The 21,943-nt window shown below is 38.3% G+C and overlaps 1 protein-coding gene across 33 annotated transcripts in view; it reads right to left on the reverse strand.

Moving 5' to 3' along the window:
* LOC127453397 (MAP kinase-activating death domain protein-like) overlaps positions 1–21,943 on the reverse strand; it is a 105,278-nt gene that overhangs the window by 77,779 nt on the left and 5,556 nt on the right. For all 33 annotated transcript variants that reach the window (XM_051719803.1, XM_051719936.1, XM_051719821.1 and 30 more), the window contains exons 2-4: positions 9,777–9,992; positions 6,173–6,450; positions 5,145–5,475 (exon numbers count right to left, since the gene is read on the reverse strand). In XM_051719803.1, coding sequence (XP_051575763.1) covers positions 5,145–5,475; positions 6,173–6,450; positions 9,777–9,835 — 668 coding nt within the window. In that variant the 5' untranslated portion in view covers positions 9,836–9,992. The remainder of the gene's footprint in view (positions 1–5,144; positions 5,476–6,172; positions 6,451–9,776; positions 9,993–21,943) is intronic.

A 21,943-nucleotide genomic window follows, 5' to 3' on the forward strand; every position in this document is an offset into this window, starting at 1 on the left:
CTTTTTTCTGTATGGAGCTATCAGTTATGAAATTACCAACAAAAAGATTTACCTGTTTTGTCTGTCTTCCCCTGCATCTTCTTCCAACTGTTTTCGTTCTTAACCGTGTAAGATAACCATCCTATCAGAAGGCGTTGTCAAGCCGGTGACGTATAGACAACTTTCTTCCAATCAATTGATGTCTAAGTATATCAATAGCATGAGTTGCCAGAATACCAGTGTGAAAAAAAATTACGTGTCTCAGATGGCTCCTTCGAGTACATGCAGGCATTCTCTGCTCTGTTGCGACTTGAGAAACTAATCGGCCAAACAGGATAATTAATCCACCAATGTAGATCATTTAAAAATACCAAATATCAGCAGATTTTTTGGCTTCTGCAATATATCAGAAGAACACTAGTCATTAATGAAACACAGTACACTCTTTAGCTCTCAAAATCATTTTATATCTAAAATTTTTTACTAGAATTCATCATAAGGCCAAGGTAAGCATGTTGACTAAAACAATAAGAGGCAGTGCGTTACAGTGGTTGTACCATGTGTTGTAAGGGGTGTTCTTATACACAAAATAAAGAGTAAACTATTCTTCCATCAAGAAATATATTCAGTTCATTAGACAAACTGTAAGCTGTTTACGGTTGCCAAGCAATCAAGCATCTTGGTGCATTAATATAGAATTAAATTGATGTGCGGCCACAGGTGTATACTAGATATTTTACAAAAGCTTCGAACATGACTTATCCAATCAGAGTTTTGAGTCTGACTTTAAGAACTTTAGGAACAAATGTTTTATGACCAAGATTAGACACAGGAGGAATCTGATTCTGTATCTGTAAAAATAACATGATTTAAAAGATTTAAAAAAAAAATTCCATCAAGAGAAAAGTCAGTTTTTACTCTGAGTATAGATAATACATGCTATGAATACTACGTAGCTATATAACACAAATATAGTCTGAACTTATCGCACCTCCAGTCAGGGGCGCCGTATCATGGCTGACCCTGCACTCTGACCCCAGCCTAGCTGGGATATGTGAAAAAGAAGAATTTCACTGTATATGTGCAAATGTATAATGTGTGATAAATAAAGAAAATTATAATTATAATTAAAATTAACTTGCAGAGTGAACTGAATGAGCAAGAAAAAAATATCCCGACCATATATCCTCCACAACAGATCTCATTTGCAAACTCTGTTCAGAACATAGGCTGCTACTGGTTAAATTATTCTCCACACTTGCAAGCAAATCAAAGGAGCTTGACAGGGCAATACAAATGCAAACAAATTGAGGCCAGCAAACACAACTGTGGCTCATGGTGGATGTGGTTGCTAGGCTACGTAAGAATAGACTCTGCCGAGGAAAATCACAGACATAAAAACCCTTGCACTCAATGCTTATTGATCTGCGCCAGAGTGCTATCGTGAAGATTGTTTACCAATAGACACTCAAGGGTTTAGTTACCATTTCCACTGCGATATGTGAATGAGACATTGTTAAAACCGCTTTCCCCCTCCTGTGTGAAGCACCATGCTGCAAGCCACTTCTACAACCCTTCAGAGGAAAAGCATCACCTCTGTCCCTCACATACAACCTACCCATACAACACTTACACACTCTGTTCAATCCTTTATTTCCTCTTCACTCACTCTCAGTCGCAAGGGTTGTCACACATCCTTTCACTTGGGATTTCTTTTTAGAAAACAATAGCACCCTGCTATTCATCAATCTACTCACAGCCATGACACTTCACATGATAAAATATTATAGACCCCTTCTGACATTTCCAGCATAATGCATATGAATTTAAAGGTATAGTTCACCCAAAAAATGTATATTTTGTCATTGTCGCTTCTAACACGTATGATTATGCATTCTGCCCAAATAATAATTTACTGGAGGTGTGAATCTTCACTGGCCTCACGATTCAATTATGCTTCAAAGGGTAACAATTAAATTACAAAACGATTCTCCAATTTTTTATCAATACACACATTCAGTATTAAATAGTATTAAACAATTAATTCAGAATTAATTGATCCCTCGCCTATAACTATAACCACAAATATTTGTTGCTGGCCCAGGATGGCTACATGAGATATCTGCTTCTGTGAGAGTGCAGATGTTAGCTTCTCCATTTCCACACCACATGTGATAGTAAAATGGCACAAATAGCGTGGTTGCTGCTTTTTTTTTACTTCTTTTTTTTCTCCCCAATTTGGAATGCCCAATTCCCACTGCGCTCTAAGTCCTCGTGGTGGCGTAGTGACTCGTCTCATTCCGGGTGGCGGAGGACAAATCACAGTTGCCTCTGCGTCTGAGCTCGTCAAGCCGCACATCTTATCACGTGGCTTGTTGAGCGCGTTACCCCGGAGACGTAGCGCGTGTGAAGGCCCGCGCTATTCTCCGCGGCATCCATGCACAACTCACCACGCACCCCACCGCAAGCAAGAACCACACATTATAGCGACCACAAGAAGGCTACCCCACGTGACTCTACCCTCCCTGGCAACCGGGCCAATTTGGTTGCTTAGGAGACCTGGCTGGAGTCACTCAGCACACCCTGGATTCGAATTTGCGACTCCAGGGGTGGCAGTCAGCATCAATACTCACTGAGCTACCCAGGCCCCCAGCGCGGTTACTGCTTAAGAAATCAACCAAGCATCTCGTTTGCGTACTGTTCCAATGTGTGAGAGACTGGCAATGAGCAACAGCCAAAGAAATAGAGCACAAGAGGAGAGAAAGGCATTGGGAAGCAGGAGACACAGCTGTCTCATCATTATATTCAGCTGTGTTTTCCCTTTCTGTGCAAATCAGTGCAATAGCAGGTGCAAGCCCTACTTTCAAGTTGTTTGTTATATTCATGTGTTATCATGAATAAATTCTACCATTGCTATGTGCTTGAGTTTATGAATACATTTCGGGATGGTCATGTGGTTGATACATCCAGTCTGCGATCAGTTCTGTAGTGTGCGCTTGGCTTTAATATAAGCGCGTCTGACCATTTGTTTCTAGCTTCTCACTCTCTGGTGCGCACATAAGCGCCAATGCGCTGCCGCAGTTTAAATTGAACTTAGAATTGATTCTCTAACTATAGAGTTCACGCAGCCTCTTGCGTGACGTTAGCGTGTATAGGATCAAAATCCCGCCAAAACTATTGCAGTCAAGGATCCAAAAATAATAAGTGTGAATCAAAAAATAATAAGTGCAGATAAAAAAAATAAGCACAAAAATAAATAAAAAGCGCAGATAAAAATAATAAGCGCAGATCAAAAAATAACAAGCATGAATAAAAAAAATCTGTAAACACATTTAAAATATGCTGCAAAAAAAACAACAGAAAAATTAAAGCAAAATAATAAGAATTGCAAACAAAATCATGTTTTCCTTGGTTATATTACTGTTTTTTGTGCTCTGACAATTTTGCTCATATTTTCCTTTTTTGTACGCTTACGCTGTATTTTTCTTTGCTTTTGTTTCCAAGTTTTGCACTTGGTTTTCCAAAACTTGTGAATAGAGTTTTATGTAAATCAGGGGGCGTTTTGTGTCCCTACTGGTCCACTAGTTCTTGATCGACAGCTCCTCCTCTAGCCAATCATTCGAAGACGGGAGGTGATGTCACTCCAATGCAACTCCAACGGATACTTGGGTTCTGAACTCGCAACTACATTGGTACAGCTAGTAAAAACATGCATCAAACATCCACACCAACCCAGACTTGTTTTTGTTTTTTAGATATGCAGCCAATAACCAACAAACAAGGAATCTTAAATAATGCCTAAACTAAAACTCTGCTAACTAAATTCAGCTGACTCGATACATGTGTTAACGGACTATGATAATGGCCTACTTGAACAACACATTGTTTCCTAGAGCTGGCAGAAAATACTCAAAACAGACACAAGCAGCATATCTATCAACCACAAATAATATAATATTGAGCAGCAGCCATCGGAGTTGCACTGGAGTGACGTCACCTCCGCTCTGGGATTTTGATCCCATAAGCATGTTGGCATGTTCACGCGAGAACTGACGCGATACAACCGGAAGTGCAGTTTGGTTTATTTACAACAGAATGCTGTTCACAAGTTTCAATGTTTTTGCTTTCAATTGAATAACCATGAACGCACTTAAGTAAGCAATTATAGTGAAAAGGACTTAAATATTGATCCGTTTTCTCTTTAGATCGTATTGCTTTAAAAGGAATTCATTTAACTACTGGAGTTGTATGGATTACTTTTACTATAACTTATAACTATAACTTTCTGTGCTTTATGGAGCTTTAAAGTGCTGATCACCATTCACTTGCATTGTATGGACCTACAGAGCTGAAATATTCTTCTAAAAATCTGGCGGTGTGTTTGGTTTTCAACGAGCGGAAGAAAGCGCATGTCATGCCTCTTCATTGAACTGTACTGGCTGCTAATGGTTGCTCGCATCAAGTTCAAGGCATTTCATTTACAACTGCGTGTGAAAAGCGCCTCATCTCACAGAGGCACAAAATCGCTTTCTCTGACTTTCACTTCCACCATTCCTCGCTTGTGAAATGATCTTCAGAACTCCACCCCAGCAGCTGATTGTCTAACTACTTTCAATAAACATCTAAAGACACATCTCTTTTGTGAGCACTTGACACAGTCCTACCAATCCACTAACAGTCTTATTTCTTCCTCGAAAAAAAAAAAAAAAATCTGCAATATAGCATACATCGTTTGGACAACATTTATGGTACTTTTTGTACATAATCACCATCCTGTTTCATTGTATGGAAAAGAACAGCTTGAACATTATGCAAAATATCTCCTTTGGGGGAAGTACATGACAGAATTTTCATTTTTGTCTGAACTATACCAGTAATAATCCCACAGAGTGAGGGAGAATTAAGGAATGCAGAAATTATCAGGTTTTACAAGCAGAAAATTGAGGCAGAATGCTGACAGTTTGGTGTGAGGCAGAGCTCAGAGATTGCATCTTTAGGCAGCACCACAGTATTTGACACTGACATATCTGCAGTTAGATGTTGCAAAACAACTGAAGTCATTAGATGCGCTCCTATGTAAACAGATATAGTCTTGCTGGATATCAGGGGGAAGTTACCTGGGTTGCTACAATGTTCACAGTAAAAAATAAAGAAGACCATCTTACCGTTGTGCAACCTTAGGAGCACCAGGTCTCTGGTTGAGCCGCTGGCTACAGCAGTCCACCATGCGTTTGAGGATGTACAGACACTCCCTGAATGTGGAGAAGAAAGGATAATGGCACAGAATACACAGAGATGTTAACGTGCTGTTCCGGTTCTGTGGTGCCAGTCGGGCAATGCGTTTAGACCGAGGCGACTTTCCACCACTGCCCAGCTCGCCTGGCAAAGTCCCTTCTTCTGTAGGGGGCACTGTGGATTCCCCAGGGAGTTTCAATGTGGAGGGGTCAGATTTGTCTGTGGCCTCCACTGCAGGGTCTGTCTGAGGGGCCTTGTCTCCTATACAATGAGAAAATCAAACAGAAATTACAATGATAGTTCACCCAAAAATGAAAATTCAGTCAAACTTCATCTGTTCTTGAGTCATGACATTTGGTCAAAAGATGCGCAAGAACGAATGAGGTTTGATGTACTGACGTGTTGCCATATTATATTTGGGTGCTCTATACATGATCAATGATCAATGTTGATAAATGATTTGATTTTAGAGTGAATACTGGCTTAAATTTAGTTCAGTTCATCACACAAAAGCGATCAAATAGTTGTTTCAACCAATTTTACTCTGGGTTTTATGGTACTTTTTGTCCTTTATGGAGCTTGACAGTCAGATGTCACTTATTAATTTCATTATATGTCACAAAAAGAAGTGTGAAGATTTACAAAAAAATATATATATTTTAGGCCAAATATATATGGGTATGGAGCAACATTAGGGTGAGTAATTAATGACAGAACTTTCAACTATTCCTTTATATAGTGAGTAATATAAAGGCACAGCTTCCCCTAACAGCTATTTGTGATAATCCTCAGGCAATTAAACAAAAGACTTGAATCTTTTTCTTTGCTTTCTATGTAAAAGCATTGTACAAATACAACTGGAATAGAACTACACATGTCTAAGAACAAACCAGGTCAGTAGTTGAATTAAAAGAGATGAAAAGGTTCTGCTGCACAAGCCACTCAGCTTCAGCCTCACCTTTTCCCTCTGATCGTGTCCGGTGGTGCCCCTTCTGAAAAGAGCGGTAAAAGTTGAGGCAGATTCCATAGCGGGTGATGCCCGAGTCTTTGTCAGTAAGGGTGAAGACGAAAGAGGTGTCATCACGGAGACTGACCCGACGCTGACGCATGCTCAGGCAGCCTTCAGGCTGGCAGAAGAAGACGACATCAGGTGGCAGAGGGAAGTCGGTGTGGTCCTCCAGTGGATAGCGCCTCAGCAGCTGTGGTGTTTGTGCCACGCTGTCACTACTGGGCTGTCTGAATAGGAAACAGAGCAAGACGATGTGAGGGACAGGAAGACAGATCTCTGGCATTTCTCAGCCCGGTGCTTGCACTCTATGAATGTACCTTTTGTCATCGTGATGTTCATTGGTTAGTGGAATTTGAAATTAATATAGGCTGTGTCCGAATCCGAAGGAGACAGTATTTTTGTATGAATGTCCCTCTTAAGGAAACTGATTTCAGACCATAAAATCACATCTAATATTTAAGAACAAATTACATTAAAAGGAATATTCCAGGGGGGCGCCTGGGTAGCTCAGCAAGTAAATACACTGACTACCACCCCTGGAGTCGTGAGTTTGAATCCAGGGTGTGCTGAGTGACTCCAGCCAGGTCTCCTAAACAACCAAATTGGCCCGGTTGCTAGAGAGGGTAGAGTCACATGGGGTAACCTCCTCATGTTCGTTATACTGTGGTTCTTGCTCTCGGTGGGGCGCGTGGCGAGTTGTGTGTGGATGCCGCAGTAACGCTCAAGAACAGGGAAAAAAAAGGAATATTCCAGGCTCAAGTACAAGTTAAGCTCAGTTGACAGCATTTGTGGCATATTGTGGCAAAAAAACAAAAACAAAAAATCAAGGCACAGTGGAGGATACAGTGAGGTACTTACAATGGAAGTGAATTATGCCAATTTTTACAGGGTATCAACACAGAAATGTGAAGCTTATAATTTTATGTAAGCACTAACATTAATTCTTCTGTTTAGACTTGTCTATTATTTAGGGATGTTCCGATACCATTTTTTTGAGAACAAGTACCGATACGTTTTTTTTTTTTTTGTTAATACTTGCCGATACAGAGTCCGATACCGTTTTTTTTCTGAACTCAATATCAGCAGTTTATTTCAATTTCATCATCAAAATTATGTTTAAATAAATTAATTAAAACTTTAATCAAATGAAAGTATAACAATTAATTTTCAACATGAAATTGTATTCTTTTTTTATCAAATGAAGTGATTTTATACAGAACCTCACAGCACAATCCTAAATACAACACTGGAGTTATTTTTGTCAAATAAAGTGCTGCATAACAGAGCATCACAGATGTGAGATATTGCTTAAATATAACAGTTACTATTGATTTATTATTATTATTAGTAGTAGTAGTAGTAGTATAACAGTAAATATTACATAATACAATAGTGATCTATTTCTGACATACTTTTTTCATTTAAATTTAGCTTTTATTTTGGCTGAGCTTTTATTTTGAAGTGTTGTTAGACCAAGGAGCTCTGACATAATGACGGCAGATTCCCAATCCAGAAAAGTAGGTCGCTACGTGAATCAAAGCAATTATTAAACCGCAAAAGGCTACTTTATAAATAAATATGTAGTCTGTATGTGACTCGTGCTAAAACGTGAATTAGCATCTGCCTGCTGTCATCTGCTACAAACAGAACATGCGATGCTCATAATAGTGTTTTCCGTGTATGAGGCAAGGTTCTCTAACGGTATGAGCAGTTTGTATCTCTATGTCAGCACAACACCGGCTCCACACATTCACAAGCTCTCACATTTAAAACGCTGCACGTGCAAACAATCTATTTATCTCATTATATCGCAGCTTTTGCTGTTAAATAATCTCACTAGGACATGATTTTAATCTGTGTGCTGAATGTTACGTAATAATATTTTTACGTCAGATGATATCGGAGCATTATTATGAGTACGAATACGAGTGTGGAATTGGACTCGATTCCAATACCAGTATCGGTATCGGTGCATCCCTAGTATTATTTGAGCTGTAAAGTTGTTTAAATTATTTTTTTAAGGTTTTAGGTACATAAACTTACATTGTCATGGCAATGAAGTTGTAAAATTTGATAAAATCGCTTACTAACCTTCTCTGTGTAAAGTTATATCACGCTAAAATCATCTTAACACTCATTTCGTTTATGTCTTGTGGATATATTTTATTTATTTATTTGATCCCCTTTCCCCCCCAATTTGGAATGCCCAATTCCCACTACTTAGTAGGTCCTCGTGGTGGCGCGGTTACTCACCTCAATCCGGGTGGCGGAGGACAAGTCTCAGTTGCCTCCGATTCTGAGACCATCAATCCACGCATCTTATCACGTGGCTCATTGTGCATGACACCACGGATACTCTGCACGTGGAGGCTCATGCTATTCTCTGCGATCCACGCACAACTTACCACGCGCCCCATCGAGAGCGAGAACCACTGATCGCGACCACGAGGAGATTACTCCATGTGACTCTACCCTCCCTAGCAACCGGACCAATTTGGTTGCTTAGGAGACCTGGCTGGAGTCTCTCAGCACGCCCTGGATTCGAACTTGCATCTCCAGGGGTGGTAGTCAGCGTCAATACATGCTGAACTACCCAGGGCCCTGAAACAGTGAGTATTTTATCGTTTACAGATTTGCCCCCATTCACTTTCATTGTAAGTGCCTCACTGTAGAAAGGACAATTAGAAATTCATTTTTATGGTAATCGACATTATTGCCACAAATGCTGCCGATTGAGCTTATCCTGTATTGAACCCAGAATATTCCTTTAAGCTTTAGATTAAACCAAGCAAATATGTAATCACTAAAATTCTTTCTAAGTAGAAACAGAATCTTAAGTTGCAAAAGTTTTTATGTTTATAAAATTAATTTATTACTCTCAACCCCTCCATCAGATGCCATTTTTTTTGTTTCAACCATCCGCTGAACTGCACGCACAGGATGGTAGGTTACCATAGTCATATGGGCTGTTTGGATTATAGTCCGCTGCGAGGTCTGCACCAGTACAGGCTCGACAAAAGGGTGCATATAGGCCACAAGGGGGAGCTAGTGAGCACCCTTCTGAATCATAAACTGACAAATTTGACACTAAGTCATTAACATCAAGGACGCTCAAATGAAGGCCATGACCAACATTTTCTGAATCGAGTGTACCATTTGGTACCATGCCTAAGTAGACAGGATGTTACGCAAACTTTGGATTCAGATGTACCTTAATGAGAAGGCAACATTTTTCAGGTTTGGGAAACCTGTCATAGTGTTGTTGATTTTGAGAGAGTTAACAGATGATGGAGGTTTGAAAAAGGCAGGAGCTGCTTTACAAACATATTTCCCTGGTTCCACTATTTCATTTCCATTATTAGGTGACCCAGTAACCTTCTCCTTCCTACCTGCTATCTTACAAACACATTCATCATTAACTGATGGTGTACACCAGAGGCACCTGGAACACACCTGCAGAGGTGACGTATTAACACAGCACTCAATCAATTCACCTGTGATTCTATTCACCTGTCAAACACACCCAGACACACCTTAAAACAATCTCACTTACCTGGCTCCAACTACCACCAAGTAGTCCAGTAGGCGGGGACATGGTTTCTTTTTCTCCATCTCTGTATCAGGAGTGTTTCCAAGTCATGGCAACTGTGGCAATGATCAGCTCTCAATCATGCAGTCGTCCGATCAGGTGCAGCAGAACTAAGAGTTGGCTGATCGAGACAGGCTGTGTCCAATCATTGCGGTCTGTGGTGTGCAGGAATGGGTCCTCCTGGAAATGGTGGAAGAGAAACAGCGAACATTATAGAAGTAATCCATCACACACCAGCTCCTCTGCAGTAAAAGAAGCCTTCTGTGCTACTACTGCACAGCTCTAAAATTAAAAAGATGCACCAACAGACAACTGTGTATATGTATACATTTACCGGAATATCTGTACTTCAAAATTTCAATCTTATTCCAAAATAGTGTGTCCCACTTTTTTTTTTAAGTGACCTTACAATTGAACAAATGTAAAATGCAAAGAGTAGAAGGCAAGAATATCAAATGTACTGCCAACTACACCATAAATTCCACCATTCACATTAATTTATGGGGCTACGTTGGTTTTCTTCATAAAAAGCAATTCAGACCCTGATTTAAAAAAAACCCCACTGAGGATGCAAATGGTTTGTTCTAAGGTTGCAGACAAAATGAGAAAAATGTTGATTATATATATAGGGTAGAACAAGACAAAGGGAAACACCTTAAGGAAAAGGTGCTTTTTTTCTGGTCACAAAGTGTGTCAAGATTGAAAAATGATATTTCTTTTTATTGAATATTGATGGAGCAACATAATTTGTGTGAAAAAAATAAAAATAATAACAGAAGATTGTTTTGATTAAAATTATTATTTAAAAAAAGGCAGCGAGGTGACCCATTTGTGGTAAAAGGCCCCCAGGTGGGTTAAAGTGATACTGTGTAAATATAGGGACAATAGTTATAGGGCAAAATTTGTCAATTTAGGCAATTCCTTTTTTTCCCCTTTTTTTTTTTTGAGTAACAAATAAGGACGATACTTATTCAAAATAACCACTCATGAAAAGGGTTAACCATTTTCTGTTAATTTCAATCATATTTGGCATTTCACAATATCTCAAGTATTCTATAAACAAATTAGCCCCATTGTACTGAAAAGTATCAATAAAAACAGTTGTATCAAAGTCATTCTAGCAAGTCAGTCCACTGGTGGCCATCTTTGGAATGCTCTGGAGAAGCTATTTCCAGATTCCAAATTCAGAACTTAAAAATGGATTATGATGAAAGAACATATTTCAAATCAGCAGTAAAATCTTACAAAACTGAAATCATAAATTGTGCTTCTTTATCTCAGATTACGGTAACAAAACAAAAACAAAAAAAAAAAAAAAGAGAGAGCAATTTTTTCTGGCTTGTATAGCTAATGAGCATGCGCATTCTCGAGTTGATTGACAGGCAATGTCTGTATCTAAAAGGTGACTGGCGCTTTCCCCTGCAAGGCAGGACTTCCTTTTCTACATCCGTTGGGCGTTCAAATTTCTCCCATTTATTTAATAGAAGTTTCCCCATCTCCGCTAAATAATCTCTGGTTGTATACAACTTTTATACAGTATTTGTGTGTTGATGTTATGTTTATTAGAATACTGCATTTTTAGTTTAGCAACATGCTAACTTCAAACTCAAACCTCTCGTGTGGAGTGCTATTTGTGTGGCGCGTGGAGTTGCTGCCTATTTAGAGCATTCCAAATCGATCCCTTATGCAGTTTCATAATGTTTAGGATGCTGCCTTAGAAGAGCTCACAGAGCACATTGTACAATCCAAGCCTAGGCAGTCTTGACAAGAGGCTCAGCAGCAAATGTAAACACACACACACACACACACACACACACACACACACGCTAAAGGGATTGGAGCCCAGCTGTGTTCTCACTGCATGCATTTGCCATTTGTGTTCCTTATGTGTTAGCGTCCATATGCATGCAACATGCCACAATGTAAACACAAATGAAAGAGAGCTCAGATTTCATCAAGGAGAAATCAAAATCAAAATGAGTTTTATTGCCAAGTGTTCTCACGCACACAAGGAATTTATTTTGGTGATAGGAGAAACAAGTGCACACAGAACATTACAGTGAGACACAGAATATAAAACAAGGTAAGAGTATAAATAGACATTCAACTAATAGGACATATAACATAGAATGGTGTATGTACATGTGCAAGTGGTAATGTATGTGCAAGGTACACTTAAAAACTCTCAGTAGGATTTGAATGGGCTGCATCAGTTTTTGTGGTCTGCACCGTGATATTGAGGAAGACGCAGTATTCACTTTATTTTGCAATGCGGAAGCAAGTAAGCAGTTGCATTTACGGGAAGTGTGACAGTTCTGTTGTCATTCGCCACAATGTAAATAACTTGAAGGATAATAATACCAGAATGTAGTATTTTTGTATTGCTAAAATAGCTGGAAGTGGATTATTCCGGAAAAGGTCCACATTTAAGTTGATTATGGCGCAATTCATAAAACTTTTAGTAGATTTATAAAAAAATTATCTGTTAGTTTGAAATGTGAAGCATGTCAAATTCTGGCTCAACTAATGGTACAAGTTTGAGGTGGGATCCTGCGCAGTTATCTTTTTGAACTGACAAGCACTCAGCAACTGCTAAGAACAATTAACAGTTAACTCTGATCAAATTAATTCAGGTGGTCACAGGTAAAGGAAAATTATCATTACAAGATGCAGAATTGCACATAAGTAATTAATTTACTTTGGCCTTATAACATTAAGATGAAATACTGCCATCCTCTGCAAATCTGCATCAAAAACCATTAGGCCTAAGCAAAGTTCTCTGTGAAATTTTTAATTCAGGAATAAAACAAAATGTAATTCTTTAACCTTGTGCAGTCAGCAAGTTGGGTCTCATCTAACAGAATGTATCAATCTGTTGTGTGCGAATTAGGGGTGTAGGCTAACGGTTTCACGGTATACCTCGGTTTTAAAACAGATATATTGCATAAATATATAGTTCGTTTCTGTACTTTTTTAAAATCCAAATCAGTTAAATTAAGACAGAATTCACTACTTTTACATAGCATCACATAAAATTGACCTTGCGACTTCCTCATTTTACATTTAACCATCACTCCATTTTAAAGGCGACACATGAGCGCAGCACACAGATATGTTCAGAGCCTGAACCTTCATTTTCCCCAACACAGGGGTTGATATTCGCAGTGTGGGAATACTTAAAGACCCACGAGGCACCATCAATGTTTCTCAGTTTCCCAGTTTGTAAAGTCTGTCGCAAAAATGTCATCTCAGGCAGGAAAGACTTCAAACCTGAAGCACCATCTCAGCGAGTATCATCCCACTGAATTTGCTGAGATAAATTCAAAGTAAAATACCAAAGGCTATATAATAATAAATTATAAATTACCCCCTTTCATTTAAAAAAAAAAAAACACCAGATACAATACAGTTTTACATGATTTGTAATGACTCATTATAGGTTTATAGGTAGACTAACGTTATATTTGTCTTGCTCTAATACTCACAAATGCAGCCAAGATTTAAGTGCTTATATGCAACATCATGATGGACCGACTGTTTGTTCATGCTTTTAAGTGCAGCGCAACAGTAGGCCTACAATGTGTTTAATACTACTAATAATACTATGTTTTATTTGTAAGTACTAAATAGGGTTTACAAAGTGCTTTAGGCAAACATGAAAAGGACAGTAATACTGTAGCACAAAATAGACAGTACTGTGAAAAAAACATCAATAAATAAACTGCATTATTTTTCAGTAGGTATTGTTAAAATTAAACTAATTTACAATAGCAAACAATAACTCAAATTCATTCATTCAAATTCAACTGTTAACCTGGGCAGTAATCATTACAAATTATTATTTATTTTTTTCTGCTTAATTCAATTTCATAAATAATAATTCAATAATAATAATAAAATAATTTAAAAATGATGTTTGACAGTATGGCATACAATTAAATTGCAGTAGGGAACATGCCTTTTTTAGTCTAAATGTAGCTATAAATAAATATTAAACTGATAATAATATTAGCAATGCACCTTGATACCGTGGTATTTTTGTGACGGTTTTCATAAAGTGAAAATCTTATACTGTTACACCCCTAGTGAGATTTTTCATCCTGTGATTAGTAGCCTCTTTTTTTCTGCTGGAGTGGCACTTTCTCCTCTTCCTCTGACATTCTCAACAGTTCAGAGTGGAAGACGATGAGATTGTGCTGGAATGGAAGAGAGGAGATGGATAGTATGTGACTAAGACATCAATGATGCTTCGGTTTCTTTCCTCTAAGCATCATCTGGCTCATCTGACACCAGAATCTCCACGCTGTTCTTTTCTTAAATCACAGCTCTCAGAGAACTGACCCAACATGAATCACTTTGTAGTTTTGCAGTCAAGGATTCTAGAGTTAAGGGATGTATAAAAACACAGACTTTTAAAGTGGGTGATAGCTTTATATGACAGTGAAGATATTTTCTTCTATTAACATATATGTGAATAACCTACAGTATATAGACCATTTCAAGTGAAGTCTTGTTGTTCCTTGAATATTCCTGCTAGATGTGAACCCAGACTGTGTTCCAAATGGGATAAATCACCCTCTGAAGGGCACTTTGAAGGGAGAACAATCATAATAGTCATGCTTCTAAATGAATTTCCAATAAAAATGACTTAAGTGAGTTCTGAATGACCCTTATTTTTGATAAGCCTTTTAGCCTTTCAAAGCTCTCACAGTGGATGGTAAATTCTTCAAAGGGAATAGGGCATAGGGATCATCACTTCTGAACGGATCACACCCTCATTCAAATCAACAGTGGGAGGCTCTTCATTCATAGTGACTTTAACACTATTAACGTTACTAATGATTGTCATAAAATGTGGACCATGTCGTTCAGTGACTGGATGCTCCCTGGATGCCTGGAACTCATGGAAATTAAAGTGTTTCGATCTCAGAAGAAGCAAAGACAAACGGACGCATGAACTGCAGCAGTGAAGCAAGACGGCTGAATGGATACGAGCAGTAATAACAGCTGTAGCACACATCTTATCTCTGGTAGGTGAACAAAATTTATACCAACTAATTGTAAGTTTGGGAGAGCTCTAAAAGTGAGTATCGCTCCAATTATAATGAATGAAGTGGCGTAAGTCATTTAGTTTTATATTTGTCATTTAGCAGATGCTTTTATCCAGAAGAAAGAGACAAAAGTATTTTTTTCATTACAAAAGATATCCTTACCTTATCCACAGATCATGTAGACAACTTTATTGAACGGCTTCATTGATTACAACAGGAGCAATCCAATATTCCCGATCTCTTTGACGAGGAAATAACTGAGAGCATCTAAACTACAATACACTTATTGCGCTCAGTGGTTTTGCAAATTTCTCATGTGTTCTGTTTTAGCTAGACTCTAGCTAGACTCTAGACTCTGTTTTAGCTAGTCATTTTATTTTGACAGTTCTGGGTTGCCGCTAACGGAAGTGCTTCTGGGCCAGACATGCGCAGTAGTGTTCTAATTCCTTTGTTATGGTTAACGTCCTTGAAATGGTCTACAAGTGAATTCCACAAATAGGTGTCAAACAATATTAGACCACTAAGTGTTATTACAAGAATGCGTGACGCAAATCTCATCAGCAGAGTGCTCGAGCACTTAACGTGCGCAGCCTGATTTTTCTAATTACTAATTACTGGGTCCACAAGGTGGCATCACTCACGTTTGAGCCCTTGTCACAAAGAAGCGCTAAAAGATGATGTAATTGCCGCTAAACATAAGGAGACTAAAGTAGACACAACAACAGTGGATGTACAAGTCAAGAGAGCGTATGTGAGGAAGTCTAGAGATACCTGCATTTGTATAACTCAAGTCTGGAATATAAAAGACATCTTTATGGGTCTAAACTATGGAAGGGAAAAAGCCTGGTGTCTCATAGCAGTCGTCGTATGCATGCGCCAACCACCTGTGTTTGCGCGCACAGTTACACGGAGTATACTTTGACAGGCTCACGTTCGAATGTATGCAGACGTGTCAAAATGGAAGTATACCTAGAAATCGATGTGTTAAGGTTATGGGGTGCAATCCATCAGAATACATAGTAGTGACATTTTTTTAAAATATATCCCTGTCTGTTTGATTTTGTTTATGTAATCAACCTCCAAGAGCTGAGAATAGTTGCATTATGTCTCAGGCACATCTTTAAAAGAAACACATTTCTATTAGGTTTGCCTGAACTATCTCATTAACAGAGAACATGTTTAATCCAAAACAAATAACGCACAAATAAAAGTGATGACACGCTCTGCTGTGCCCTCTCTTTAACTTTACTGCCTGGATAATTAGGTAGTGTGGAACAAATCCCAGACCTTATCACCTCCAGGGAATGTGTGTGTGTGTGTGTGTATGTATTTGTGTGTCTATGAAAAATGTGACATGATCTCCTCCCCTGTCAATTGTAGTGTGCCTGCCTTATGGCTTTACAATCAGCCTCGAGTAATGAGATTATACACTGTTGCTGTGGAAACCAATGCCGCCTCTTTTCATGAGCACACTAGGGTTGCAACGGTATGATATTTTCACAGTACGATAACCGTCTCAGAAAATTTCGCGGTTTCACGGTATACGGTATTACACAATTATTATTATCAGTTACAATGAAACTTAAAGGAGTGAAAACAGAAGGGTTTTTTTTTTTTTTTTGGTCGAACAACTGCTTTATTATAATTGAAACTTGAAACCATTTTTTTTTATTTTTATGGGAGTATGCATAAAAAAAGTCTCCCTTTTGAAAATAAATAAAATAAATAGAATAAGAAAGCTAACAGAATTATAATAATAAACCAAATTATAAACATAATAAAAAAATAGCATTTAACTATAACATGTTATATAAATAAAGCATGTTAGTTTACATGTTAAATTAACTACTAAATGAAAAATAACATCAGTTGTGTGAACTTTTAAAGTAATGTCCTATAATTATTAATAATGAACATATACTGTAGGTCCGTGACAGCGCAGCCAGACTGCTCCTGTCTGTAATTTTAACTCAGTGGTTCTCAACTGGTTTCGCTTCAGGACCCAGATTTTACATTGGAATTCAAGTGGCGACCCACCATAGTAAAAACATAACCTGTATTTAATGTATCCTGAGTCGCATTTCCTTTTATGTCGCATAGATTTGTTCATGGTTTTCAAGTAAAAGGACATGCATCAAGTGACATTATTTTTGTTGTTGATGTCAACAACAAAATCTACATTAAGTTTTCTCTCCCCCCTTTTAAAAATGTAAGAGCATATTTACTTATGAGTCCATTATTATCCCGTTTGTTTCCTAATTTCAAAAATAATTCAAACAGAACATACATATTACACAGGAGGAAAGGCTCCTCATTACCATGGTTAGGTCAGTGTAGCTAGTCTTGAATAACAGTAATAATAATAGCAAATTATATTATTTATGAAAAAATAAATACTAGGTGAAATACATCTTGAAACTTTAACTACAACTGCCACTGTTGATATAAAATGAGGTCTAATAGATTATTTCATAAGAAACTATAACATTTTGTCAAAATATAACTTTTACTCATGTAAAATTGTGAAACAATTTTGTAAAGGTGATGTATAATAAAAAAAATAAAATAAAATTAGCGCATAACACAGTGTTGCTCTTTTCCTCCTCAGTGCTGTTTGGCATGTCAGGGCTGCCTACTGTTTGAGAGGTTTGACTTGACTTCCTCCGTAACGCTTTAAACTAGAAAAGTCTCACTAGAATTGAAATTGGTCACATCAGTTCTGAGGTCTGCGCTCTGTAATATCGAGGGCAGTCCGGCTGTTGCATGCGCGAGCCAGAGAGAAGAACAGATCGTGATCGTGAGCTGGTTCCGTTACACTCGTACGAAAGTGCAGATGAGAAGCCTTTAGCTGATTGAGAGATTATCATTAAATCTGCCTTGGCAGTCCTAAATACTAATACCCAAGTCCACTTGGACAGCCGCTGAAATATCTTCAGTGGAAGAACCATGGCATTGTTCTTTCCCTGCTGTCCGCGACCCAGTCCGAATAGACCTGCGACCCACCAGTAAAGAAACAAGTCTGTTTGACTAAACAAAACTATTATTCAGATAAAACTATGGAGACTTATTAAAAGTACTATCTGGATACAGTAGTGTTAGTCGGCCTATCCAGATAGTATTAGTCACTCCTTCTGGCTGATAGTAGTGTTATTTTAACAATGGACTACTCCACCTAGAAGACAAATAGCCTCTCTTTTGCCATTTGCATTTAAACACACATACTCCAGGATAATTAAAGGTACACTGTAACCAAGCATGAACAGTGATGCATCATGTACATAAGTCTCAGGATGTAGCTGCATTGTAATCCAATGAGGAACTCTGGAAAGTCTAAATCTAAACATGACATTTTACTTTGATATATGAGGATGCTCTTTTCTAATATAGTTAGCATCAAATACTTCTAGCTCTAAAGAACAGAGTTGAGTGGATTTCTGCAGGTTATATCACAGGGTACATTGGGGTTGACATCACCCTGAGGCATTCAGGAAATCTCGCAAGTCAGATTTAGGGTTCTAGGGACTAGGATTCCAGGTTTTAAAGGCATTGTTCACCCAAAAATTTAATTTCTGTCATAATTTTGTCACCCTAATGTAATTACAAACCTGTCTTTCTTTTGTGTAACATGTTTTGAATATAAAATAATGAAACAAATGAAAATATGAAGTTATTCTTTTAAATATGAAACATTATATGTACTGTATATGCTCTATAATGACAACAAAAAAAGTTTAAGGCTGCTCTAATGCCGCATTTTATTCACACAGAACCAAAGCAGCATCAGAACTGCCTTTGATACTAGTGTCACGGTTCCGGCATGTGTGCCAGCTTTAACTGTTGTTTGTTTTTCACTCGACCCCGTGTCTCACAGGTGGAGCCGGCACGTGTGATCAGCATTTCCATGGGAACGCTGATCAATCTCGTAGAGACGCTGATCATGTTCATGAGTTACATGCCCGCTGCCACCTGCTTTCCTCTAATTGCAGTCCCTTCTTATTCCTCGTGTTTCCCCTCCTTCTCGGCCAGTTTATTGTTCCCTGTTACTGTTCACATGTGTGCCGTTTATGGTGAAGTCTAACTTTTCTCTCTTGTATAGTTGGAACAAGCTCGAGTATCTGTTGGTTGCCTGCGGTGCGGTGACCTGTCTGCTTGCATTCACTCTCGGACTGTGGAGGAGGGTTCCTCGATTTCTGCCTGCATCTCAAGAGATTTGTCTGGGCTTCGTTTGCATCTCACCAGCTTCTACGAACCTTCTTCACGAGCTCGTGTATTTGTGGTTGCTGGTCGATTGAGGTGCGGTTACCTGTCTGCTTGCATTCACTCTCACCAGCTGGTGCCCAGGACTGTGGAGGAGGATTCCTCGATTTCTGCCCGTGTCTCAGGAGATTCATCTGGGCTTCACTTGCACCTCACCATCTTCTACGGACTCTCATCTGAGTGCTCCACACTTCCACAATGCACACATTCCCCATACAAACACACTCTTCATAAGCCCTTGGCGGCTCGCTGGTTCTCCGACTTCTGCCGGTGCAGGGTGCACCTTGACTTGACTTTTGAGAACTTGTGAATAAATACTGTTGAACTCTCTCTCTACTTTTGGGTCCTTTATCCTCCCCACTCCCAAACCGTGACAACTAGAGGCTGAATAGGGTCAGAGCAGGCATTATTTAGTCTGGCTTTTATGCACTCTTGCGACTTGACACATAATTTTGAGCAGGCACAGAGCAGGCTTAATTAAACTGTGTAAAGATGCCTCAAGTCTTAAGACATATGGTAGCTTTGTGAAAGGAAAAGACTGAAATTTAAATTGTTATTTACTGAAAACCTTGCCTTGTTTAAAAGTCGTGGTCACCATTCACTTTCATTGTATGGAAAGTGTTCCAAGAAAAGAAGAAAGTCATCCAGGTTTTGCAAAACATGAGGGTGAATAATGAGAGAATTTTTTAAAAGGGAAATATTCATTTAACAGGTTGTGTGCAGCAGGCTTTTTTAAGCAGTAAAGTGTGGCATGATCTTACACATCCAGTTAAGGAGCCACTTAAAACAGATTAGCACAAGGTCTATAAAAACAAGGTTCATGACCCACTAACTGTCTAAAAGGTAACATAAGGTCCACAAAGGCTAACAAGGTCCAAAATCTAAATGCACACACACATACACACATTAAAAATAAAAACAAACTGCAATAAATGTATAACTTTAAACTTTTAAGTGTAAAAGAACCCAGTTCTCTTTGCATTCACACTATTAGTGACCTTGAAATTTAGATTTACAATTTGTGCCTGCAATTTCCTCATGCACCATTCATGACAGTTTGAAGCACTACACAAAAATATGGCAATGCTTTATATTGAATTTGTTTAGTCAAAGAGATACAAATGTTCACATTTTGGTGAAAACATTAGATTACATTAGATGTACTATTTGACTCCATTTCAGATCCAGTTGTGGTAAAAATGCAATGTTAATAGTAGAGCTGTCAAAATTAACACATTAACACATGTGATTAATTAAAAATGTTAACGCGGTAATTTTTCTTAATCGCGATTAACGCATATACCGTTAATACAACATAAACACTGGTGTGAATGGCGGAACCTCTGTAATGTGTCCGCCCGGAGTCATAACACTGACGCACACGCCACAGCCCTTCTACCAATAAGAGCCTAAAAGCTTAGCATAAAACAGCATAACGTGGTGGCCCCATAGACATTCTATGGGCGGAACAGTCTTAACACGCTTGTTGACCGTTACTTTCTCTCCTATGATAGAGCCGCGGAGGGAGGTTGTTTGTTGTTATTATATATATATATATATATATAGATAGATAGATAGATAGATAGAGAGAGAGAGAGAGAGAGAGAGAGGGAGAGAGAGAGCCTATGTAAGGCACGTTTTAATTGCATACCAAATCTTAACTATCACCAAAACGCAGAATGAGACGTTTTTGTTTGCAAGCGTTTTTCATGGTGAGTTCAAAGTGGCGTACAACGCTGGCATTGCCGCTTTCATTATGAACGCAGCTTCATGATTGCTGTAACAAAGCGGATAGCAACAGTCTACCGGCAAATTAATATTGTGGAGGATGACAGTTTTAGGGATTTAATGCCCATTGCAATGACTATGCAACCTATGTGGGGACTAGTTCTTTCATTTAGTCAAACTCCCACTTAGACTTTGGGAAATGTTTAATGTTACTTGAATTGGTGATATTTTTGTGCATTGTCTTTATATTGTGCAAGGCTTTGTTTGGAAAATGTTAATAAAGCATTATATTGCTACATATTGTTTTGTTTTCTTTCCTAAGATGGAAATAAATGAATTTTGACATGAAAATAAGAATACATGGCGTCAAATCTCAGCACTTTTAAAAACTGCGATTAACTACAAACATTATGCTATTATTTGTGATTTTACATTGACTGACAGCACTAGTAAATAGAGAAAACCAGTGGCAATGCATTACACAGACTTGTTCATGTGGTACGAGAGTGCCTGATTGCCTGAAGCCATCCCACCCACTGACCACACACATGCTCACAGCACACCCCTCTAGCTACTGCTGTGCTCGAGATAAAATAAGCCTTTTTGATAGTGCCAACCGGCTCAACCCAGCCAATCAATAATAGAAAAATAATAAAGCACTGGTTTTATCTCAAATCTATTACAAAAACCACCTCTAAAAGTCTCAGAGTTGGATTTCTCACAGGGAGTTTCTACTAAATATTAATTCCTAACTGGGAGTTAATTGAATCTAACTAGTGAAATCTCTGTATAATGTCATGCTCAGTCATATGACAACATTCTAAGACCTGATCAATCATTAGTAGGGATGGGAATTATGAGCAATTTAACGATTCTGGTTCCGATTCCTCTAAATGATTCTGGTTCCTTAACGGTTTGATTAAAGATTCTTTCAGTACTTTTAAGGAAGAAACTTTTGGAAATCAGAAACATAATTCTTATTGGATTAACTACCCTCAGCAGCCTGTTACCAAATGATGAGATCATTTCATATTTTAACAGAACAGATTGTTAAATTACAACTAATTACAACAAAACTCATAATGTGTTTTGGTC

This window comes from Myxocyprinus asiaticus, chromosome 2 (genome assembly GCF_019703515.2).
Source record: "Myxocyprinus asiaticus isolate MX2 ecotype Aquarium Trade chromosome 2, UBuf_Myxa_2, whole genome shotgun sequence".
Lineage (NCBI taxonomy): Eukaryota > Metazoa > Chordata > Actinopteri > Cypriniformes > Catostomidae > Myxocyprinus > Myxocyprinus asiaticus.